A 19,841-nucleotide genomic window follows, 5' to 3' on the forward strand; every position below is an offset into this window, starting at 1 on the left:
ACAAACCAGTCGAGCTCTATAGTTCAGTGTTTTATTTCCTATGAACATGGGTATAGTAATGCATTTTTGTTCATTTGTACTCAACTATGAAACATAGTGGTGTATGCACTTTTGGTCAGAAAATCCAGTTTGCATGTTCTCTTGGCGTCTGCGTGGGTTCTCTACGGGTGCTCCAGCTTCCTCCTCCCACAGTCCAAAAACATGGGGTTAGGTTAATTGGCAATTCTAAATTGCACGCAGGTGTGAAAGTGAGCGTGAATGGTTGTCTGTCTGTACGTGTTAGCCCTGTGACAGACTGGTGACCTGTCCAGGCTGACTCTCACCTTCAGGGATCCACCCCCACAACTCTGAATTGGATAAGCGGAAGAAAATGGGTGGATGGATGGAAAGTAAATTCATTTAGTAGTTTTGGAAACAGCTACATTAAAGCACAGCTGCCAGCAGTGTCCCTGATTATCCCTGAGAATTAACTGTATTTCTCACAGCTACGATATCCCAACACTTGGTATCATCTCACCTTCCTGCTCTTCCTTCTACACTCTCTCTCTAAAATGTTGTCCATTGTCCTCTATTCTACTTTTCTATTCACTATCTAAACCACCTTTCAACTTTGCTTTATTTTTTCCTCATTTACATTTGTTCATTGCCTCCATTTTCTGTCCTCAGTCTCTCCGGCTCTCTTTTTCTACCACCCCAGTGTTAATGCGGTTACGTGCTAAGCAAGTGTGAGGGCCAGTACAAGTAATTACATTTGCATTATTGAAGCTGCTGGCTTTAATCAACTCCCTGTGCCTTGTCCCCTTCTCTTGCTCTCCATTTCTCCCTCTTCTTCTTTGTTTTAAAGTCCTATTGTCACACCACCAGTTCTTTTTTCCAGTGTTGTTTCAACCTCATCAGACTATGTTTGCTTCACATTTTTCTTGTTTCATGTGTCTGACTGCTTTCACTTTTTTGCTCATCCACACCGTCTTCACCATGTTTGTCGGTCCCAATCTTCGAATGGCAACTTTGAAAATGATTGCTTGTGCTGAACACTACATCTGCTTGTGTTAAAGGTATGACTCATTTAAGTGCATCGGGCGCACTCAGGTATTTCTGATTGTTTTCCTTTACATTTTCATGCCCGTCTCCTTTCTTTCATTCTTTTTTTTTTTTTTTAAACAATCTTTCCAGAGGTAAATTATTTGTCATACATAAGGCACTTTTCTCTCCGGCTGAACAGACAAACCTGGGGCAACAGGCAATTTTAACTCAATTACATTTCTTCTATTTTTCTTGTGCAAATGACTTGAATATATTTCCTTTCTCATAAAACATCGAGCGAACTACATTTTTCATCCCTCCACTTTCTATCACATACTCTATGTTTGCTAGCTTGCAGTTTTCTTGTAGCTTACTCTTGGTGTTGGAGCACTGCTGCAGTTCTGCCTGACTGCACAGAATAGCATAAAAAAGGCAGCAGAAAGGATATGTGTTTTTCTTATTCTCATTCTTTTAATCTTTCATAGTTTTATCAAAATTGACCTTTGAATGAGGTTTTTTTTTTAAATAATGTCAGTTTATCAGTGACCTAAGACCCTTTCCTTAATGTATCCCTCCCTCTACTTTGTTTCCTTTGTTCTCATTTGTTAGTCTGTGTTTTTTCTTTTTACCTCCAAATCTTTTTGTTTTGTTTTGGCTACTCGAATATGGCAAAAATAATAATTGTAATTACAATTACTTTAAATTACATTATAGTATTACATTTAACTGTGGATTAATTGGAGCTTCAAACAGAAATCTGCTAACCAGAACATCAGTTAAGTTCATCTGGCTCGCAATCCATCACAATTCATAGTTTTGCAAAAAACAACCAAAAAAAAACAAACACAAACACACACACGACCTTGACCTGAGCACAGTTTGTATGAGGACCCATTAGGTGATCATTTTATGAGGACTAGCGACGTGAACTGTGAACAGATGGAAAGACGACAGATGCCTCTGCATGGCATGAGATCGTCGGACCTTCAGCCAAATGAGCTGAAAAACAAATAAATAAGTGGGGAAAAAATGCAGTGGGTTCTTTTTATTGGTTTGTTTGTTGGGTTTTTTGAGGGGGTTGTTTGGGTAAGGTCTTGCCTTACACAAACAACGCTCACTTACAAAACCTTCACTTTCAGTTTTTACTTCCTCTCGTCCAGGATTCTCATAGTGCGGCCTGGGGGAAAGTAACACTTACTAAAAAGTAAATCATAAACTGGCTTCTTAATGTGACACTTGACCTTTAAACTTGGCTGTAGATACACAAAAAAGACGCCTTTTTTTACATCTTAGTTCGATCTACGCTAAATGGGTGACTGTGGCTCAGGGGGTTGGGATGCACATCTGTAACCGGAAGGTCGCTGGTTCAATCCCCGGGCTTTCTGTCCTGGTCGTTGTGTCCTTGGGCAAGACACTTTACCCTACCGCCTACTGGTGTTGGCCAGAGGGGCCGATGGCGCGTTATGGCAGCCTCGCTTCTGTCAGTCTGCCCCAGGGCAGCTGTGGCTACAACTGTAGCTGCCTCCACCAGTGTGTGAATGTGAGAGTATATGGATAGTGGCATTGTAAAGCGCTTTGGGTGCCTTGAAAAGCGCTATATAAATGCAATCCATTATTATTATTATAAACAATGAATGAATATGAGCTGTACGGGAGGAAAAAAAGCGCACCAGTTTAAAGAACCGGGATGCACTAGATTGATAGCACAATGCAAAAAGTTGAATGTCATTTTGAAAACAAACGCAGCGCAATAATGGTTTTATCTTGATTGTCCCGTTTTCATAAGCGATTGAGGCTGAAATCATAATTGAAAATACAATTCGATTAATCGCCCACCACTACTAGAAGTCATTTCCTCTCCCGCCTTATGTTCTTCATTTCGCCGTCTATTTTCATCACTTTGGTGGTGTTAATGAGGCTAGACTTGACTAAGTGTTCTGAATAACCTATTATGTCTCCTCTGCTTTGCTTGTTCCCTGGTGTTTCATTTTGTTCCATGCTGTTCTGCATTTTACTTTGTGACTAATTGTACTGGAGTCAGATCTATCTTTTTCTTCCCTCAAACATATCTGTGATGAGAATAAGATACTTTTTTACAATATGCTCGCATTTTCTTCTCTTTTTAGCATTTTGGCCTCTTTCACTTCTTCTCCTCTTTTCCTATAGCTTGTTGCCTCACCTCCTCCCAGTTTCAATCCCTCTCCAATTCTCGTCTTCACTTAAATCTTTTTTTTATATTTTTTTGTCCCCTTTGCTACTTTCTTTCTTTTTATTCCCATCCTTCTTCCACTCACTTCCTGTCTTTGTCAAATCCAATATGTCAGATGTTTGATCAGCTGAGGCAACACGAGGAAATCAACTCTCACCCTTTTATTATTCATGCATTCTCTTCCTCCCTCTCCATCTGTCCATTCACCACATCTGACCCAGCAACTTAGCGGAACTGCTCCGGTCTGCCCCTCATAAACGGACGGAGGCGCGTCACACAAACATAAACTGTCTTGTTTTCCTCTTTCTCGGGTGTCAACAGCCTTCCGTTCTCTCTTCCTTTGTTCACTGTGTTGCTCGCTCTCAGTCAGCCGAATCAATAGCTCCCCTTCACCTCACAGTCCATTCTATTAGACTCAACAATGGCTCCATGCTGGACTAAGATTGCCTCCTTTTGTGGCACCGGATGTCTATCAGCAAGTTGGACAGAACCAACGTTGCAAGGGTGAGGAGGAGGAGGAAAAGAGAGAGATGACAGGTCAAGATAAAGGGTAGAAAATAATGGACACAATGTCGCAGAGAAGACTGAAGGACAAGCCAATGATCCATCATTCTGGTACAAGAACGAGAAAGGAGAGAGAAATGATGATTGTAGTAAGGTGGACACCGCAGCTGTTCAAAGTTACAGGAGGACTGCGCTGATTTTATTCTGCTGATTTTTTACGGTGCTTTCAGCATCTTGACCTTGATTGTGAGAGCAGTAAGCTCAGACGTGTACTGGCAGTGCAACAAGGAAGGTCATCTAAAAATCTGAGGTGCAGCAGTGCAGTTCAATAAAGACAATGTTATTTTTTTATTTTGAGAATTTCCTGCGATGCTCATTAACCATATTACTGTGCTAGTCACAGAGCCATTGTGCAGCACCTCCACATCACTAAAAAAACACCCAAAAGACATGCCACGCTAAAAGAGCAGTGACTACTTTGATGGCTCAGAGTGTGAGTGAGATTGTCCTCAAACTAAGAGACTACGTGTTTTGAGTAACTTTTTAATGCAGGATATGAGATGGGACCTCGTTCCTAAGGAGGGCTATGATTGCATCCACTTCAAGGTTTTTGGATTAGAGCAGTGGCCCACTTATATTAACGTTTGTCACCTTAAGGTATATACATAAACATTGGCGATCAGAATTAATGACACACCCTTTCACACACTACAATAGGATACAGTCATTTGTAATGAGCCTCTCTATAAAAGTAGATGCAGAAATACTAAGCCTAAAAAAGCCTAAGTGTGACTATTAGTAAAGAGTATCAACAAGGTTAAGGAGCTATGGCTGAGGCAGAGGTTTGGTGAGGCTATCTGCGGCAGCGTGTTTTAAATTAAACCTTAAACTGCAAACGTTCACCGTTTCTGGCTTCTTAGATTTGCTAGCTTCTAGCAAATCTTGCTAGCATTTGCTCATTAACACTAAAGGAGCTGTGATTAATAGCGGCAGTGTTATGTTAATGGATAACTTGTCATATATGACCAATTTTTACACAAATGAGATGGTTATGAATCCCTATAGAGAAGGATTTATTATCTGGGAAGCACAGATTTTCATTCCAAGCTTTGCTGTGCCAATCCATTCAGGACTTGTTTTAGACCTGCTGGCGTTGCTGCAAGAAAAGTCATGAAAATTTCAGTAAAAACCAAATGTGAACCCAGGCTCACAGTAAAGAGGAAGTCTGGGATTCCTCCTCCCAGCATCATGGATATTTATACTAAAATGAATGGCAGTCCACCAAACAGTTTAAGATGTTTTAGACTGGACTGAGATCCATCTTTAATGTCATACTTTATGCTGGCTCTGAACTTTTTCTCTGATTTTTTTATTCGTCTGAATTTAGTCTTTGATCAAAAGGTTTTGGATAATTGCCAGCTGCCAATTTTAAACTTCTTGTAGAAGTTCCTTCTTTTTAGTCAATACTTAGAGTTTGAGAAGTCTGGATGTCTAATGACTAAAGGAAAATATCAATTTATACAGTTCTGAAATTAAAGTATAAAGAGATATATGGACAGAACCCCCCACCCACCCCACCCAACAAGACAGGTTATATAAAAAAAACATTTAATCTTCTTTTATATTGTGTTAGTCTGAAGTAGAAATCTGCTTTTTCTACATCTTATAAACTGTATCTGGTAACAGACAAAGAAATGAGAGAGACAAACCTCTCTCAAACCTTGTGAACTTAAATGACCAGCATCTACATCTGAACCTGTTTCCCTAATTACCTAAAACTATTAACAGAAACCACATTTCTCACTTATGTAACTTCTAAGAAATAAGGTCATTGAAGAAAGTAGACCGTAACCTGGTCTGTCCATGTCTCTTGCACAATTCAGCTCAACATAGAAGCAAACAATAACAGCTATTGCAACATTGCTGTAATTAAAGTGGTACTTTCATAGCCTTCCTTTAACACAAAAACCCACAAAAAAATTGTTGCAAATCACTTATGTGATCGTTTACAGATGAATGGTTTATTTAGAGAGTTTGAGTAAGGATTAAAAGTTTATTGTAGCATAGAGACAGCACTACTGAAGGTTACTAATGATCTTTTAATAGCTTCAAACAAACTGTCCTGTGCTTGTCTGGATAGACCTCAGAGAAACATTAGATACTACTGATTGCAAAGGTTTATTACAGAAGCTGTAACACATGACTGGGATTAAAGGATATGCACAGTGCTGTGTGTGCTATATTAGAAAGTTACGAATGGTGTTCCACAGGGCTGTGTGCTAGGACCACTTCTATTTATGTTATTTAAAAAACAAACAAACAAAAAACAAACCACACCGCATACATTTCCGCTGCTATCCAGATGATACCAAGCTGCATTTATCAATAAAGCTGGTAGGCAAACATCAATAGCCTGACAGCAAGGAATATCCATATCGGATTCATCCTGTTGGTCACTTAGCACCTGTCTTTGTTTGGCATTTCTCTAAGCTTTTCTTTCCTCTATTTTTCTTTGCCCACTAACCGGCTGCAGCGTATGAATGCCCCTTCATTGTTCTGCCAGAAATCTTTTCCCGTTAAACAGAAGTTCTTCTTCCCTACACAAGTTCTAAGTCATATGATCATAAGTCATATTATTTTGGAATATAATGTGCAAAATAATACGACTGTTGCTGCAAATGATTGCTATATAATCACTTGTATTACTTCAATTGAGTCTTTAAAAAAGGACATTAAATAGAATGCAAACTCATTCCTTTGTTCAACAACTTTGCAAGAGTTTAATAAGTTAACACTCTTCTATATAGAAGTAAATGTCAGTTAAGTACACTGACCAGACCACATTATGACCACACAGAGGCAAAGAATAAAAACTATCTTGTAACAACTGAGCTGAAATATATTTAGCTGTAAATAAACAATTGTTGTAGAAAAGCACTGGATGCAGGAATGGTGGGCAAAAACCAGGATGTGCTGGATCAGGTCTGATCTGTGGTGGCCTGAACTCGTCACTTACAAGACCTAAAGAGTTCACGGCTAATGTCTTAGCTCCAGATACCATAGGACATGCGGTTTAGAAGTCTTGTAGATTCCAAGGTTCAGCAGGTCAGAGCTGTTTTGGCAGCACAAGAAGAACCAGCAGCATATTAGGCAGGGGTGGTTATAAGGTTCTCGCTTATCAGTGAACTCTGACACTGCCTCAGTGTAAGAGCTGGCTTTACATGCCCCCTAATACGATCAACACTGCTCGTCTCCCTGCTAACAAGGTTCTCATCCAGCATCCACCATCCTTATTACATAATTTTTATCCATCCACTCTTTCTGTGTCTGATTTTTCAGTTCCAGTCTGTCTCCTCACCTCTTCTCCTCAGCAGCTGTTACCACCTCCTTTTCCACTGACCCGTCACACAAACAAGTTCAGCTAATTTGATACTACTTAATCTGTCAAAGAATAACAGATGAAGCAGGACAAGAACGTATAACTGAAAATTATTTAAAAAAATAAAAGCAGGTGAATGTGTTCAATCTTAAGTTGTCCTCCAACAGTGGCTACATACACAGGCTCATTAAAAAAGCTTAGGAAACACACAACACACAAACATTCTGTCAAGCATCACACACACACAAACACACCAGCTGGCAGATCACTCCTTGTGTGTGTGTGTGTGTGTGTGTGTGTGTGTGTGTGTGTAGGTGTTGCACTGAGTGACAGCCCAGGTTGACGGTAGGAGACCCTTGGGGAAACCAGAACAGGACATGGCGTCTGGTTTGGTCTGGCTACCGTCTGCTACACGTCATTCCTCGGACCCCTGTTCTCACTCTGGGGAGACCCCCATCTTTACTGCGACCGTGGAAACAGATGGTTGCCTTGACAATGAACGAACACATTACGATTGGATTGTGCACCAAAGGATGAGTTGGAGGCAGCTCATGCACAGTAGTAAGAGAGGGAGCGTTTGACCGTTTAATATTTTTATATTTCATACCATTTCATTACTCTTTATTTGGTCATAACTTAACTGCAGAAGCATTCATGGGACCAGGGCTTGACAATATATAGTTTCCTCTGGAAATGATCAACTTCAGCATACAGTGCACGGTGTGTATATATATATATATATATATATATATATATATATAAAATCCTGAAAGTGCTGAAAAAGCTGCCCAATATTATTCCTGCTGAGACTTTTAATAAAACTTTGATAAACTTTAATAATCCATTCACGACTCCACAAGAAGGAGAAGTTAAATTTAAAGCACCAATGCTGTGCTTGATGGGGGGCAATAAATCTACATTTCCAAAGTCTGCATCATAGCACAAAGTAGCATGTCCAAGCATGGCACTTTAACCTAAAAGGGGTCAGAGACATTTTCATGCAGGACCTCCATTTGTCAAGACAACCGCTGAAGTATTAACAAGTTCACATCCCAAGGCGAAATTAAATATCTCAAAATTAGGTCCTGTGCTGGGAAAATACATTTAAGAGCCTGTGCTGCAAAAGGCATATCTGCAGAATTAGCATAAAAGGCAGGTTTTCATCTGCTGGCTTTAAAACTGAGAGCCCTCAGGGGTGTGCTGGCGGAATAATGGACTTTTTAAACTTTTTGACTTCATTTCCCTCGCTGGGCATGGCAGGTAAGACACAGGCTCCCTGGCTGTGCAGGGAAGCCACATACTGTAGCTGCTAGACAGCAAGAGATGCAGGTGGGAGCTATCTGTGCTGTAAAATGACACATATTAAATTACTCAGGCTTTGACTGACTGTTTTTATTGCAACATTAATAATATATTATGGCCCAGGATTAAGAAGACATGTTTAAATCAACAATGCAATATTAGCAGAGATGACGGTTTCATTTAGATTCATGGAAACAGGAGATATGGAACAATTTTAACAAGTTAAATTAGTAAAGTTAGCCAGAGGCGCTGTCCAATTTAGAACAGTGTAAGGCTAATTGGCTGCTAGAGAGAGTGGGGCAACAGGCGGGCAGTCTAACAGAGTTGTGTGTCAACTAGTGAAATGTAGCCATTTGTAGAACCTATTTTCTTTTCAAGGAATACATAAATTCATTGTAATTCTTACAGTATTGTGAGGGTTCATGTATTATCTTAGAGATCCAGGCAGGCTTAAAAACACTTTATTCGTATGACTAGAAAATCAAAAAGTAGCAAATTTAGGCCCATTTGAACAATTTCTTCTAGGTAAGTAACTCAGTTAATTGTGTCATGTTTCGTTCATTATGTCAGAAAAATGTTAGCTGTCTTTTCCTAATTGCTTTTCAGTGGAGATTAAATCAAAGAAAGATGTGAAGGATAATATCAAAAAACTATTAGATTCTTCAGTCCATATATTTAATACCATTCTGTTTAATGCAGGATATATGCAGTATACATGAAAAAATATCACTTTATGATCAAGGTTGATCATAAATGAGAATAAAGTATAAAAATTCACAGCAGCTAAATGAGCATGAGCACCGTCCACTTGTATTTCCCGTTCCTGCTAAAGAGATGATCCCTCTTCAACTCCTGCCTCTATTAAGCTTTTCAGTGTATCTTAAAATTAAAGACAATCATAGAAGCTGACAACACAGCAAAGCCTAAATTGAAGGCACAACCAGAGCAAACTGAAATAAACTAAAACCTTGACTTAACTTTATTTTAAAAGAGCAAATCATTACAAAGTGCTTCTGAGAAACACTTTGTGAGAAGCAGATTTTAGTAAAGTAGCATAACAGGTTTAACACATGAGAGCTCAAAATGTAACATACAGGGTGGTTCTAACTTTACTCATATATTAGTGGGGCAGATATATCAGCCGTTATGAGCTATTTGCCATATTGGTATGGTATTTATAACAGCTGGTGAATGAAAAGTAGAAACACCTATCAACTATGGTATGATTGATGTTGATGTTGCATAATCTGTCCACCAGATGACAACTTCCCTACTGGCAGAAGACCAGAAATACAACCAGCTGATCCAAGCAGAGTCAGGAAAAGAGCAAATGAGGAAACAAGGACTTGTTGTGAACATAAAACAAATATTTATTTATTTTTAATTGCACTGACGCATTATCTTAGTAAGTAACAGTAACAGGATTTTTAAATCAAATATTGGTATTGGTCTAAAAAATCTGATATCAGTCGGCCCGTAGTTTAAGCTGGAAAACATAGCAGGCTTTTACATGATGTCTGTCACATTGATGTTTGCTTTTGTGAACCATCAGCTCTTATCTGTGCAATGGTATTACTTCCTTTCCTTAAATTAAAGAGTGGGCCAGCGTATCAAAACCGTAGGAGACAATAAAAGAGGCACTGGAGAAGCACTTTGGACTGTGTGCCGTTATATGGTTGAGGCAGTTGTAAATGCACACAAGTACACAAGTGCGCATCCACTTAACAGCACTTAATAGGTCACGCCAAGACTGATAAATATCAATCCTCAATCATTTAACCATCAAACTGCCATTCACTGTCCAGTAAAGCAGCGTGTGTGTGGTAGTGCACACATCAAGAGCACATGCTCTTAACATGAGCAATGTTCCTTTTAAAATCCCAAGCGGTTAAAGAAGGCATCTGTCGACATTTTTATGATCTAGAACCGTGAAGACTAACGAGAGCGGTCATGTTTCCTCACAAAATAAATTGTCCATCTGATTTTGTAAAACATCAAAATCAGAATAGCTAAGCTGTCATCCCTGTTGGACAATGTCTCCCACCCCATGCAGCAGACTGTGACAGCACTGAGCAGCTCCTTCAGTGGGAGACTGCGGCACCCACGGTGTGGGATGGAGAGATTTCGCAGGTCTTTCCTCCCCACTGCTGTCAGACTCCACAACAAAGACTTTAATTGAACAAACACACACATCCACACATGTGCAATAACACTAAGTGCAATAATCTTTTCTGGCATCGTTGTATTTTTACTCAGTTGTATATAGCATTCGTATTCTATTTTTATCTTATTGTATATTTTTATTCTATTTTATTCTACTGTATATAGTATATTATTTTATTCTATTCTGTACAGCTGTGTACTGTATTTATTCTTATTGTATTCTAATTTTTGCGTCATAACTTTTGCACTGTCCACTTCCTGCTGTGACAAAACAAATTTCCCACGTGTGGGACTAATAAAGGTTATCTTATCTTATCTTATCTTATCTTATCTTATCTCTCCAACCTATCTTTCATCCCAGCATGCTCTTTAGAGGCGGGGGCTGCACTGCTGCCAATTAAAACTGCAGCTCATTAGAGAAGCCGCTTAAGTGAATTGACAGCCAAAAATACTCTGTTCACTTTTAGGTGAGAGAGAAGCGTGGTGGTGAAGTACTAAAACCAGAGCTAATGGCCAATTTACAGTTTTAAAAAAGTATTTCCACTGTACACCAGGTAATTACATAAAATAGCAAGAAAAGCACACCAGCTGTGGTTCATGGATGGATGGAAGAAGACACATTTCTCTTCATGAAATTTCCCAACCATTTAGTGGTTTTCAAACATCCCCATTTAAAAGTTTATTCTGCATTGTTATGCAATTAAACTTTAAACACTTTGCACCAGTTGGTTCAAAACAAGTTGACACCAGTGTGGCACAGGCTCCACACAAAACACTGGAAATATAAGGTGCTTAGAAGGCAGCTTGCAAATGTAATTGCACAGACAAACTCTGCCACCCGCCAACCCTGGACCCCCACCTTCATGGCCGCAGTTAAGTGTAATAGTGTATAGTGGATGTGAGAGGGTCTAAGACGAGGTCAGAGCAAGGATCACCAACTAATTATGGCGCGGAGGCACTCAGCCTCCGTCAGATTGTTTAGAAAGCATTAGGGGGGAAGCATGGGCTTCCCTGGTGCATTGCACATAATTAGTTTGGAGCCAAGGTCACAAACAAACACAAGCGTGGGGACAGCCATACACATACAAAAACATACACAAAGACACACACTCTATTCTTCTCTCTTACTTCCTCTGCTCTGCAGCTCTCTGTCTTTCTCTCTCAGGGGCAACAAGGCCCAGCGTCTATTAATTTCCTGAATGAATAGCCTACCAACTGATAGTTATTTATGGACTTTGTATTTAAATATGCTCCTTAATACAAATTACCTTTGGTATTTGATTAACACTATTTTCAATGCACAGCTGTATCTATTAAACAGCATGGATAAACATCTGTTAAGATATTGCAGTCTTTTCTTTTTCTGCCTCAGAATGAGCCTCTGGAGGGTGACGGAGCAGAGCAGTAAGCATGATCGGCATGCCTAAAGGCAATGAGTCTGTGTTGTCTCATTTGACAGAAATCTATGCGTTTTCTTGTTATTTGTGATAGATCACAAACAAATTTGGCATCACAAAAGACAGTGATGTGTGATTCATAAGCTGCAGTGATAATAATAAATGACTACGCAAAAAATACAAAACGAGATGTGCAAGATGCAGGGTCCATAAAGTAGTCCTAAATGGGGGTGAAGGGGTGGGGGGGGAGACTATCTTTATAACTGCATTTAAATAGAAAACAGTTGCTAATAAATTGAGGTTGTGCTTTTTCTGACTTTGATGGTCAAATATCAGGTAATGAGCCAACTGCTTTAACCGCACAGAGGCTCAGTTTAAGTGCAGCTTTTTCAGTCGTCTGGCAGCACACATCGTTCTGTGTACAAGTGTGATATTAGGCGGGATGTACAACAGTTTAAAAATGAAACACTTCAGTTAATCTGGATGTATCCAGTTAACCTATTATCCATGTTAATGATACTAAGGTGCGTATTGCCACTGTAGCTACACAGAGACGCCAGAGGAGACGGCTAACAGGGCTAAGCAGCCCATAGAGCGGGACACCTTACTCTGATACTCCAATTAACTATTAAAACCACCAGCAGACTGTGGATAGTAAAACTACATCCCCATCCCAATCTCAGGTGGAGACACAGATTAAACACTGGTGTGGAGAAACTGTGAGTGTGTGTTTGTGTGTGTGTGTGTGTGTGTGTGTGTACTTTGTTTTGCAGGTCAAAACAGAGCAGATTAGCTGCCTTATGCACTACCTATGTAAAATATAGTGGCTTCTGATGAGAGGATAGATACTGAAGTGTCTCTTAAACAGCTGTTTGGATATTAAACACATTATGGGTTTGAAAGGTTTATTCATTTGTATTTTTATTTTGCTTTCCCCTACTTTTTGCTACATATGTGTACTGTTCCAATGCTGGGTGCTTATATCGTATTAAACGTGCCTATTAATGGCCAATGTTGAGGACAGCATCTGTAAAGGTAATCCAATCAAGCTCAGCCTTCCGACTGCTCTAAATGCTCCGTTTCAGGCACTTTTTTCTATTCTCGAGAGTTGAAAACAAAATATGGTCATCGCCAACACACAGCTCAGAGGGGTAGCCAATCACAAGAAGGGAGAATGGCCTTTAAAGGAAATGAGCCACAGGAAGAGCTGAAAAACTGCATAAATAAGGCAAATAAATAGGGCAAGAATATCCAAGATTAAAATAGGCAACTGGAAATAAGCCTAATTTTGATTTCACTTTGGTGAAAATTTGCTACCAAGATTCAGGGTGTTGTCCTTTACCCTTAAAACACATACAACAAAAAGCACATTGCCTGGTAAATATACTTTAACACTTACTGCAGTGGCAATTCTCCTAAGTGTTACTTTATACTACAGTCATCATTCCCACTGCTAAGACTTGGCAGATGTTTCTTTTACTTTGCCAGTAAGTAACAATTACAGCTGCCACGGCTAACAGTAACATCTGACTTTGGTATCATTAGCATCTCAAAAGGAGCTAAAATGCTGCTGCTTTAAGATGAAGGGAAGTGGGCTGGCTACTTTTTTTTGATAGCACAAATGACTTTTCAAAGATTTTAATCTTACAACACAGCAAGAAATAATAAAACATATATAATATATATTTCAAAATGGATGCAGAATTGGGGATGCTAAGCAACAATGTTGCTATTGAGAGCAAATGTACCGCCAGCCCAGGCAAGCACATTTAGAATTGACAGATGGCTCAACCATGACCGCTGAGAGCGGGTCGATTAACAGAGCTCGTGGGCAAGACGGTTTGGGAAGAAATGATGAAACAAAATGAATTTTGGTGATGTGGACTGTATGCAATTATCTGGCCTCCAGACACTCGGGCACGCTTTAGAATATGCAAGACGATCACATTTCTGAAACCCACACAGAAAGACTGTATGTAATGCTTACACAAGAAGTCCTGCCAGCTTTGCAACAGAGAGGAATACCAGCCCACCAAAACGCTGTAACATTCCACACCGTCTGTACAGCCGATTATGTCAGCCGTTATTTTATGCACGTACACATAGCAGAAGAAAATCATGCTGAAGAAAGAGTTATGGTGTAAAACTTGCCCTATGTAGTGGAAAGATGCAATTATTTTTCAAATTAATGGTCTATAACCAAGGAAAACAGAGGAAAGGTGCCGTTAGGTGGGATTTATGGTCTGTCCAAACTGCGTGTTGGATGGTCAGATAGTGTTGCAAATCCCCGCTCCATCCACATTGCTCTAATGTCAGGTAGCTACTGGCTGAGTCGTCCATTATGTGCAACCCTCCGAAACCAAAAATTCACAAGCAACTACCACGCTGTATGGAGATTAAAAAGAAGCTGAGCATTGTCATTCTCTTTGAAGGCTGTTTTGGACTTGTTAATCAAATGTTCAACCAAAGCATAATTAGTGTTATATTTTACTGATGCCATGTCAAGCCACTCCTTCATGAGAGCTGGGTTTTCAGTTCAACTCTCAGCAGGACCATCTGGGAGTGACCAGAAGATGTAATATAATCCAGTCCAGAAGTCACATTAATAAGACATGAGGCAACAAAACTTTATATCATTAAAAAAAAAATGGTAAAAACAGGAGTTAACTGTAATGAACTACTGGCTTATTTTAATATTGTTCATCTTAATTAACATTTTTATTTCTTATGTTTTCTAATTGGTTAAGAATGAGCTTTTATTACTTCTTTGAACATTGTCTGGATGGTTTCTGTGAAGTTATAATACAACTTACAAAACACAGTGTAGTGCATCTACGAACAGCTTTTATGAGTTATAAAGTTATTTATAAAGCCACGAAAAAACAGCTAATTTTAGGCACTAAAATAAATTGGTTAATTAAAACAATTATGGCTTGGTTTAAAACTTACTACTTTAAAACCATCAAAAGTCACAAAGGTATGTGACATCTTGGAATGAGGATGTTATGTTTACTGGTGTCATCAGTATATAACCCTGAGCATCTCTTGTAAGCTCTACATAACTCAAGTACAACATGCAATCAAGAATGAATTACCTTTCATTAAACAAAGTTATGATGAAAATAAACAGATTTTTTGACATTACTTTTGATTAGTGAACATTATTAAAGATCATTTCATTGTTTTGATTCATTAACACTAACTATACAAATCAACTATTAACTGATCACTTATCAATGTAGTTGTTGGTAAAAAAGAAAAAAAGAAAAATGAGACTTTTCACCACAATTTGAGCTCTTTTTGTGTGTTGACAAATTTCTGATTACAAGATGCGAAACTGTGGAAGAAGAGAGGACTTAAATGTTAAACAACAGGTTAAACAACAGGTAGCTAGCTAACAAAAGCTAGCCAGCTGACAGATATCTGATGTCTTGTCAAGAGATTAATATGTGAACACCCTTTCAGTTCTTCCATCTCTGCTTAGAGTGATGACTAAAGAGGATCAGTAATATGGTAAAGCATCTGTTACTGGAAGTTCATGTAGTGGCTTTAAGACCTATTATTGAAAATGTTGTGAGGCAACCTGCACAGGCTGAACACACAGCTTACCTGGATCCCGTCCAGCAGTTTGCTCATGCACCAGAAGCTGTCAGCCTCAATATTCCTCAGAGCCTCTTCCTGGAGACTGGACACGTCAAAGTTTTCCACTTCCTCCTCTGGAGAAGACAAAATGAGAACAACGACAGAGCGTAAAGAATTTGCTGCTTATGGGAAAGAGACTGACAGATAAAAAGACAGTGAGACGGGCCAAAGAAAAAGAAGGGAAGTTTAAAAAAAGACAACAGGAGAAAACAGGAGAATTCAGGGGAGAGATATGGCGAGCAATGTCAGGTTCCCAGCACAGCATGGGCTCTGCCATAAGCCTGTCACCATAAACCCTGACAGGGGAACAATACAGCCATAGGTGCATGGGGAGGACTAATTCAATAGGGAGAGTAGGAGCAGGAAAGAGGTAAGTGGGTGGGTTACGAAAGATGTAAGGAAATGAACGAAGACGCTGACAAATTGGAGCAAAGGTATGAAAGGGGGGATGAAGCAGTGAAGACGGTGTGGAAGGATGTAGGAAGACACTAAAAAGAGGCCTATTAGAGCAGCCTAATGATTATCATCTTTGAACAGCGGTTCAACCTTTCCCGTGGCTTCTTTGAACATTTCGAAAATATTACAGAGTTTGTGCAAGGACAATTTGTGCTTTTCATGTTGCAGACAGCATGAATGTATTTAACATATTTTTTCTGGAAAAAATAGTTTTACTAGTCAAATTTATGCCAATAACTTGGTATTTGAAAGGAGTTAGACCTTTCAATCTTTTATCTTAGCTGTACGTCTATCCTAAATGTACCATTTTTAAACAGTTCAGTATTTATTGATGGATTCAGGGTTTTCATATGTAAACTCCTACTGCAGTGAGTTCAAAGGGAGCTGTGAAAAGCAAGGTGAAGGAGGTCAGGTGAGCTGAAAGACAAACATTCTGCACATAAGTAAAGCAGAATTATGTTTGGAGATATATTTTTAAACACACTGCAGGGCTGAACAAAAGAAACGATTCCTAAGCTGCGAGCACGCCGAGTCCCCAGTCATCTCCAGTGGGTGACTTCAACGATGGGTGTCATCAGATGTCATTAACGGCAGTAGTGTGTGACGGACTGCAGGGGCTCTGACGGGCTTCTGACAAGCCACTGACAGCCAGTGGAGAGGAGATGGGACGAGACTGATTAACAATGATCTACAGAGAGAAAAGAATGAGCGAGAGAGGGAGACAGAGAGAGGGAGAGAGAGAAAAAGAGCAAAGGCAAAGACAGAGTGTGTGTGTGTGTGTGTGTGTGTGTGTGTGTGTGTGTGTGTGTGTGTGTGTGTGTGTGTGGTCATATAACCAAAACACTGGTCTACATATTTGTGTGAGTTCCTATTAAACACTCAAATACACATACACGCAGGTCCTGCCAGCTCTGCCTGGTATCCTTGGCAACCTCAGTGGAATGTTGTCAAGGTTGTAATGAGCATGCTCCGTCTGACAGACAGACAGACAGGGAGCTGGCTTTGGGCCAGGGCTACAAAGCTGCTAACAACTACGCTGCATGCTCGTGTGTGTGTGTGCTGTCTCATTTGTCTTGTCTGCTTAAAGTCAGGTAAGGATGGACAGAATGTAGAGCGAGAGGCTATGCTTCCTTCATTTCAGTGAGGTCTTTCATCCCATTACATCAGTACATGTCAACGTGTCCAGTAGCACAGAAATCTAATTTTGTTCACACGGCTACCAGATCTTTAATACCAGATATGAAAGTCGTCAGAGGCTTTTTTTTTTCTGATTAGATGACAGTACAGTTTATTTTACTCCAATACTTATAATGCAAAAAAAAGAAAAAGAAAAGAAAGAAAAGAGAGAGGAGACGTACTGCAGCCAGAGGGCAGACATAGCAGTCATTATTTGTGCAAACATACAGAGATATAATCTCATAAAATCCCATTTTTGGCAAGAGATCAAAAAAAAAAGAAAGAAAGAAAGACAGAAAGTAAATCAGCAATGACAAGTGTAAACATATCGAGAGAGGAAGAGGTCACCCACTGAGGAAATGTTACCACTCTGAGACATCTGATGAGATGAGAACTCAACATATTTCCTCAGCTTAAATTGAGGCCACGGCAGAAGTCAACTACAATCAACTGGACCTAAACACAGAGTATGAGCAGCTGCTATAACAGAGCAAAAGTACGCAACTTTACATCGTCTACAGCGATGCAAGAAACAATAACTTTAACACAAACTCTCTAAAGAGGGAACACTGCACAGACAGATGTTACTTACGGCTGGGTAATATGGCTAAGTGCCACTGATCCTAAAGTAAGTAATTTAAACAAATACATCAGAAACTTCACCTTTCTTGTGATATTTAGTTTTAAATTCCACAGAAAGAAAACCAGCGAACCTAAATGAACCAAACCCGATGACGGGGAGCCACAGAGGTGAGGATAATATATGCTGGTGGATCATCAGGGAGCACGGTTTGTAGACTAGTTTAATTTTATCAACGGAAATTATTCATGCATTGGCATTGCTTTTCAGCAGCAACAGATGGAACACCAACCATTAAAAAAAGTTTGCCAGTTATTTAGCAACCGCTGGTTTGTTTGGTTTTTTTTGTCAAAGACACAAATCTGTAACCAGATGACACACAACACAACTACAACTGCTGCTTTGAACTGCAATTTCCAGGTTAATTATTCAAGACGCTGAATTCTGAAGAAGACAGACTCTTAAATTAGGTAGCAAAGCAACCGAGACAAAGGCAAACAGACGAGACAAACACCCAGCGATAAGACTAAGGTGATATATCCCCTCATATTTCCAACATCAAACCTTATGTGTCACATTTGTTATGAATCTCAGAATTCTAAGTGCAGGCCTGTTATGTAAAAATTACACAACTGGGGAAAGCATTATGCTGGTTTTGTGCAGCTGGGACAGCACGGGGAGTGATCTCAGAACAGCAAAAATGTGCGATCTTTGTGTAAAAATGGCTGACGATGTTACAGCACAGGCATCTTCTTGGGCTGCAGCAGTTCTGAGCAGTGACAATATTAAACCTGTAGCTGAAAGGCTCACCGGTACTTGCATGGTGTCACTGCTGATTATAACAAGCTGATGAAAGCTCCACTGCTTTAGTATTCTGAGAGTCCCTGAGTATCCCAAAGCCTCAAATCAGTCTTTGTCGTGGCTAAGGTCTATTTGTAGTAGACAAACCTCGATTCTATGAGGGGCAGCTTCAGGTAGTGTGGCGGTTGTACTGGAACTGGGGATAGTTCATCAGAATAGCAAGAACACAGAAAAGTGCAGGCAAAGAGGAAAGAGGAGCAGTGCAGCAGGAGTACACTGAGGACTCAGTGTGGCTCTATCACAGGGCTACACTGCCCCACATGGATGAATGCTAAACAGCAGCCAAACCTCAGGTCATTTAATCAGTTTTATTGTCAGGTAGTCCAGACAGCTCTTTTTGTTCAGTGTTGAAAAGATAAAAGAATCAAAGCTGTGAGCTAAATGTCAGATTATTTAAAAATCTGTAGCTGCCTCACTTGATCTGCCTTCACAGTAGCAGCAGTGTGTTTTGCTAACACTGGAAATACAACGCAGATGGGGGAAAAAATGAAGAGGAGGACCATTAGGCCACCTTTAACAGGTAACAGACTGTAACAGTTGACCTGTCATCAAAAGACGGTTTTGCTAATCACTTTCATAGAATCCATGCCTCAGTGGAAATTCCTTTAAGAAACTCTCTTGGTGATTACTCCGGGAGCTTTTCCTTCACACCAAGGACCAGCTGACAATACATGTCTGGGACATGATCCGTGTCTCTGAAGAAATGTTTCACAAATAAGAGCCAGGGGAATTTTTGGAAGTTCAGGCCTCAGTGAACTTCACATCAGTGACTGAGGGTTTTGGCTGCTTTAGTCCTGTGTGAGTCCTGCCTGCACAATAATCTTTTGCCAAATAGTATTCTCAAGTTCTTCAGAGGCAGAGTGTCAGCTGGTAAAAGAGCAGGTCTGACATTCACCTTGGTAGGAGATTAGAACTAGTTTGATACAGCCAACTCAATGAAACACAGTGGCAGTGTACACAGAGAAAACTGGCATTTTGTGATCAGACTGGCAGAGCAGCACAGCGCACACAGACTGCAGACTTGGCGGCCCGGACAAGGAGCCGGCACACAAAACTGCACACACACAAAACAAACTTACACGACAATAAAAGTGATTACAGAGCAGTAATTGCTCTACAACTGGAGACCATTTTGTGAGGGGATAACAC

The 19,841-nt window shown here is 39.9% G+C and overlaps 1 protein-coding gene across 1 annotated transcript in view; it reads right to left on the reverse strand.

Annotated features, from left to right (window-relative positions):
- The window catches only part of tbc1d22a (TBC1 domain family, member 22a), a 163,649-nt gene that overhangs the window by 51,990 nt on the left and 91,818 nt on the right, over positions 1-19,841 (reverse strand). The window contains exon 10 of the mRNA XM_085375485.1: positions 15,587-15,693. Within this exon, the coding sequence (XP_085231611.1) occupies positions 15,587-15,693 (107 nt within the window). The remainder of the gene's footprint in view (positions 1-15,586; positions 15,694-19,841) is intronic.

The sequence above is a fragment of the Diplotaxodon limnothrissa genome, linkage group LG17 (assembly GCF_057381915.1).
Source record: "Diplotaxodon limnothrissa isolate DT_005_m linkage group LG17, D_limnothrissa_male_GT1.1, whole genome shotgun sequence".
Lineage (NCBI taxonomy): Eukaryota > Metazoa > Chordata > Actinopteri > Cichliformes > Cichlidae > Diplotaxodon > Diplotaxodon limnothrissa.